Below are 6,112 nucleotides of genomic sequence, written 5' to 3'. Positions count from 1 at the left end.
TCTAAACAAAATGACATTAGTTCCTGCCGCACGACTCTGAAATTCTAGTGGTTAGCAACGTTTTCTGAAAAGGCTGTTGATAAACCCAATGGGATAGTGAGTGGTTGCCTCAAAACCATCGTTCCTCTGTCTGGTCTAAGGTTGAAGCCACCGGGTCTGAAACTCTCTCATGTCGGTGAGTCATCACTGTGACTTACTTGTCACAACCTGTCATCGGTGTTCCGTGAACTGTGATTGTGTGCATCTCTTATTTGCACCCGCCCAGTTTAATTTATCAAAACTATTCTCCATCATTGAGAAAAAAATGTTTCCAAACATTTCAATTCCATTCGGCGCCTTCACAGATCCGCTTTGTCCATCAAATACGACTTCCGAGTACAAGCAGGAAGTTCACTAAGTTTCGATTTCTCTTATTTTGCGTTGGATCGCTATGCGATTGATCAGAGTGCTAGCTGCCTCCACTGCACTGGGGCTGAGATTAGGACAATACTGACACTGTTACAGAATCAGGTAAGGATTCTCTACCTCCAGTCTGACTGGTCCCATTTAGCGCAGTTTAACCTTATGTCAACTTTTCAGTCGAGTCCCTGCATAGAATCCTTCAGAATCGATTCTGAAATACTGGACTGTTAGGCCATTGATTATTTCTAAGTGGAAATAATTAGTGATACTGGGCATAAATGGTTACATGGATAAGGAAGTTTTGTTTTTAAATGCTAACACAAGCAATTATGTTTTAAAATATATACAGAGAATGCTGGAGGCCCTCAATGGATCTGGTAGCATTTGGAGAGAAACAAGATTAACATTTGGAGTGTGGTATGATTCTTCAGAATTGATTTGATTTATTTTAGTCACATGTACCTAAGTACAGTGAAAACCTTTGTTTTGCAACCAGTAAAGGCAGATCACAGCAAATAACTGCATACAGACCATAGGGTGCTTAGACAGAATGAGGCACAGCAGATGCACAAAAGCAAGTTCAACATTAGCTAGATCGACCTTATTTGAAGTTAGAAAGGTCCATTCAGCAATCTAATAACAGCAGGCAGCTCTTGAACCTGCTGATGCATGTGTTTAAGCTTCTGATATTTGGCCTGATGGAAGTGCTTGTAGGAGAGCATTATCGTCTGGGAGGGCTCTTTGATGAATTTGGCAGCCTTTCCGTGGCAACAAGAAGTGTGAATGGAGTCTGTGGATGGGAGGTTGGATTCTGTGATGGTCTGCGCTGTGCACACAACTTTCTGTAGTTCCTTACTGTCCTAGGCAGAGCAGTTGCTATACCAGGCCATTATGCACCCAGACAGTTTGCTTTCAGTGGTGCATCTGTAAAAGTTGGTGATGGTCCTTATGGACATTGTTATCCATTGTTATCTTTTATTTGTCTAACTGTTCTTCTCTCTCCTTGGGCTCTATTCCCACCTATCATTTACTCCATACTCCCTCTCCATATCCTATCGTCTTCATATAAACTGACACTTCCCTCGCTACCATCAGTTCTGAGGAAAAGTCACTTGACCCAAAACATTAACTTTGATTTCTCTTCACAGATGCCAATTCACCTTGTACCTCCTCACTGTCCAAGGCTCCAAACCTTCTATGGAAAGTAGCATTTAATTTATATTCTTTCTTACCTGTCTACTGAATTCGCTGCTCACAATGTGGTCTCCTTTACATTGGTGAGAGCAATGCAGACTGACTGACAGTTTTGTGGATCACCCCTGCTCTGTCTGTAGGAATGATCCTGACCCCCCCCCCCCCCCCCCCCCCCGCCCACCCCCCCCCACAGTTGCTTGTCATTTCAATAAATCATGTCACTCTCGTGCTAACATTTCTAGCCCTGGCCTGCTACTGTGCTCCAGTAAAACATCACGTAAACTTGAAAGCACTTTACACCATCAGGATCTCAACTTTGGATTGCACTGTGTCTGTTCTCCATTTTTCGTACATTTCACCCATCTCGTCCGTAGCCTTGTGTTTGGGAGTTGTTTATTTTTGCACGTAGTAAAAGGACTAATTTTTCCCTATCGCATCTTAATTTACACCCTTTTACATGTTTTTTCTGTTCCAAGTCAGTTATTGAAAAGTTTAGAATTGATCCCAAGATAAATATAAATTTCTGGGTAAATATAAATTTCTAATCTATAATAAGTCAATATCTGATGAATAGCTAAAGACTGTCTGCAGACATCTCAGTGGAAAAGATAGTATTCAGCTGGAGGTTTAATTCAAAAGATCTGATTGTGTTTTATTTTGCTTTTTGATGTAAGCTCTAAGTAATTACCTAAGGCAGTTGTTATTTGGAAATCTTTGCTTTACTTAAGTAAGACTACGATGCTTTAAATTGTGGAAATGTGTATCTTCACTCTTTCAGTAAATTTCTGGGTTCTTGAATTTCTCTTCCTATTGTACTGCTCTAGTTAGTAATTTACATGCTATTAAATTTCACAGACATTCCCAGTAATACATGGTTATTGGGATCAGATGAAAATCTGGAATTCCCTGCTTGAAAGGACGTGGAAATAGTTTGGAGGAATGGTGCAAGAGTTTGGGGCAACTTAAAGAGAGACTTGGATAAAAATTCATGAAAGATGAATAAATTGTAGGGCTATGGAGAAAGAGTTGGGAAATGGGACTAATTTGGTAGCTGTTTCAAAGAGCAAGTGCAGCCATAATGATCTCTGTGCCCTGCTGCACTGTATGAGTTTGTGTTTCTTTTCAATATCTTTAATCAAAAAAGTTAACACAAATTATCTATAAAAATTGATTTTTATACAGAGAATTAATCGAAAGGCCTTGCACCTGCACATTTTCAATACCCTGTTTCCTACCTGAGAACTGTTCTCATAGCGGAAGATATAACTAAAACTGAAAAATTGATGTGTTGCCTTGACGTCCCTAGGCTTAAATCTCTCAGCAATGTTACTTGAAGAGCTGTATGTTTCAGCTGAAATCACAAGAGCCTGTGCAACGTGGATGACATGCTTTGCACTGTTTATATCAATTTATTCAATCTTTGATGGAGTTCCATGACTTCCTGCGTCATTTTCTTCAGGATTTGATTGTCAAGAGCTGACTTCTGTAAGAAAGCTCATTTTCCTTATCAACTAAAGTGTGGTTTTATATACATAATGCCCGATGAACCTAGGGCTGAAGCATAATGCAAATATGTCCTGTTGTGTTATTCTAGATTTTATGAAACAGAAGAAAAATCATTCAATCAAACTGCACTGATTACATCATAATCATTGACTAATAATGCAGGTAAGTTCTTCCTCTCTTTTACTCAATTCAAAAGGATCCCCTAATATTTGGGTGATGCTCATCAGTAAGAACCAGAATCCAGTTATGAATGTTTACTTACGGTAGAGTTTGGGAGGTTGTCCTGCTATTGCTGTAAGGTGATCAAGTGATTCCGGAGCTAGGCTCTTGAACATTGTACTGAAAAGATAAAGATTTTTATGAATGGATCACCTCTCTGAATTGTAAGCAAAAGCTCTTAAAAAATTGGAACAAAAATAAGCTGTGTGGCTCCTCAAGCCATTCTGTCATTCAGTAGGATCATGGTTAATCCAACACCCCTCACATCCATTTTCCTGCCCATTCTCCATAACCCTTGATTCCCTTACTGATCACGGATTTATCTGTCTCAGCTTTAAATATACTTAAGTACTCTGTAGCTCACTGTAGCAAGGAATTCCAAAGACTCATAACTCTCTGAGAGAAAATAATTTGCTCCTCATCTCAATCTTAAATTGGTGCCCTTTAATTTCGAGATTCTGGTCTCAGACTCTCCCACGATGGGAAACGTCTTCTCAGCATTTACCCTATCAAACCCCTTAAGAATCCTGAATGTTTCAGAGACAATACCTTTCATCCTTCTAAATTTCAATGAATAGAGTCCCAACCTGTTTAGTCTTTGCTAATAAAAAAAAGTCCATCCATACTGGGATTCTTCCAGAGAACCATCTCTGAACTGCCTCCAGTGAAGTAATATTTTTTTCTTAAATAAGGAGACCAAAACTACTCACAGTATTCCAGATTTGGTCTCACTTGCATCTTGTACCGTTGTAGTAAAACTTCCCTCTTCTTATACTCCAACCCCACCTTGAAATAAGGGCCAATGTTCCAATAGTCTTCCTGATTAACACTATTTGTGTAGATCCAAAAGTATTTTGAGTATTCCCAGCATCAATAATTCTGCAATTTTGCTTAGGAATTGATTTTGGAGGCTTATCATCCTTTATTGTAGAGATGTTTGGTTAGCTCAGTTGGCCAATTCAGATCACACAGCACTACCAACAGTATTGGTTCAATTCCCATACAGGCTGTGTCAAAAAGATCAGTACACTTAACACAGCTTCCTTTTATTGCATGCATGCAATGAGACTCAGAGGGCCCTTGCCTGGAGAATCACACTGTAGGGAGTCTAATCTAACCTAACAGTCTGAAAAGGGTGATTGCAATGACACTTTTATACATAAATCAGCATCCCTCTCATTGACCAATTACATATCAATTTCAAACCTTAGCAACATAGCAGACCACTTGTATCTTAATCTCAAGTTTTAGCAACATAGCAGTTCATGAACATGTCATCTGCCTTAAGCAATTGCAACACAGGTTGAGTGTGGTTTAGAACTTACTGTTGTTGTCGCTTAGCTGGAACTACGTATGTTTTGTATGAATTTGTGTATGTGCTCAGTTGTATACTTTTCTGTCCCTACTCCGAGTATGCTTAGCTGACCCACCTTTCTGGTCTTGCTTCATTTTGATTCCTTTCGCAGCTGATGTTGCCATGAAGGATTCTCCTTCTCAACCTGTCCCCCTGCTTCAAAGGCAGCGACACTCACATGAAAAAAACCATCAGTTGTCTGTCTCCATTCAGAGGTCTGACAGGACTGTTGTGTCTTTATTACAGAAAGAAAACACTTGCATTGATTTACCTTTAGATCCATAAGAACATCCCAAATTCTTTAAAGTCAATGAACAGTCTTTGAAATGATTTAATTTGTTTTGTCAGAAAACTAGCAGCTAATTTACACAGAGCAAAGATTACACAATCAGATGAATGGCTCATGAATCTATATTAATTGATGGATAGATATAGACCAGGTCATCAGCAGATATTCTTTTTTCAAAAAATATCATCTAATCTTTTACACCTATCATCGAGGACAGAACTGTTGTTAACATTTCATCTGGAATGGTACCTCCAGTGAGAAAATAAATGTCAGCCTCCATTAACACTGGAGCGAGAACTAAGCCCACAATCTTCTGATGCCAAAACAAATATGCTATCTTTATATGATTAGATTATTTACAGTGTAGAAACAGGCTCTTCAGCCCAACAAGTCCACACTGACCCGCCGAAGCGCAACCCACCAGACCAATTCCCCTACACCTAACACTACGGGCAATTTAGCATGGCCAATTCACCTGACCTGCACATTTTTGGACTGCGGGAAGAAACCGGAGCACCCGAAGGAAACCCACACAGACACAGGGAGAATGTACAAACTCCACACAGTCGCCTGAGGCGGGAATTGAACCTGGGCCTTTGGCACTGTGAGGCAGCAGTGCTAACCACTGTGCCACTGTGCCACTCACATTAAATTAAGCCTGATACCAGAAGACGCTTGTGGTATCTGTGCTAAATTTATTTTTCATTAACTTAGATATTCAACCTAGTTCATAGACGGGTGTGGGACAACAAGCCAGGAGCAGTAATGGGACTGAAAGGGAGAGGAGCCTCAGCTAATATCAATGACCGGGGAGACCAGCAGGTCACTATCAAAGACATGATTCAGATATTAGTGACCAGCTTCAGCCATGAGTGCTGAATGGATGATCCATCTTAGCTTTCTACAGAGACCCTCCGCATCAGAGATGTCAATTAATTCACTCAATATGACATCAAGAAATGATTGAAGGTACTGGATGCAGCAAGGGCTATTTGCCTGAATAATGTTTATTTTTATATCCATTCACAGGATTGGGCATAACTGGTTGGCCCAGCATTTATTAGATATCCCTAAAAAAAGTGCCTTCTGGTTGTTAATCAGCAAAAGACACTCAAGCCATTTCCCCTTGGGGTTTGAAGGCTTTGTCA

At 40.0% G+C, this 6,112-nt stretch overlaps 1 protein-coding gene across 1 annotated transcript in view; it reads left to right on the top strand.

Moving 5' to 3' along the window:
* Positions 1-422: 422 nt before the first annotated feature.
* Positions 423-6,112, top strand: part of LOC140464035 (uncharacterized) — a 29,096-nt gene continuing 23,406 nt past the window's right edge. Inside the window, exons 1-3 of the mRNA XM_072558661.1 lie at positions 423-510; positions 752-819; positions 3,191-3,264. Of these exons, the coding sequence (XP_072414762.1) occupies positions 3,259-3,264 (6 nt within the window). The 5' untranslated portion in view covers positions 423-510; positions 752-819; positions 3,191-3,258. The remainder of the gene's footprint in view (positions 511-751; positions 820-3,190; positions 3,265-6,112) is intronic.

This window comes from Chiloscyllium punctatum, chromosome 39, assembly GCF_047496795.1.
Source record: "Chiloscyllium punctatum isolate Juve2018m chromosome 39, sChiPun1.3, whole genome shotgun sequence".
Classification (NCBI taxonomy): domain Eukaryota; kingdom Metazoa; phylum Chordata; class Chondrichthyes; order Orectolobiformes; family Hemiscylliidae; genus Chiloscyllium; species Chiloscyllium punctatum.
This window is presented reverse-complemented; position numbering and strand designations above follow the sequence as displayed.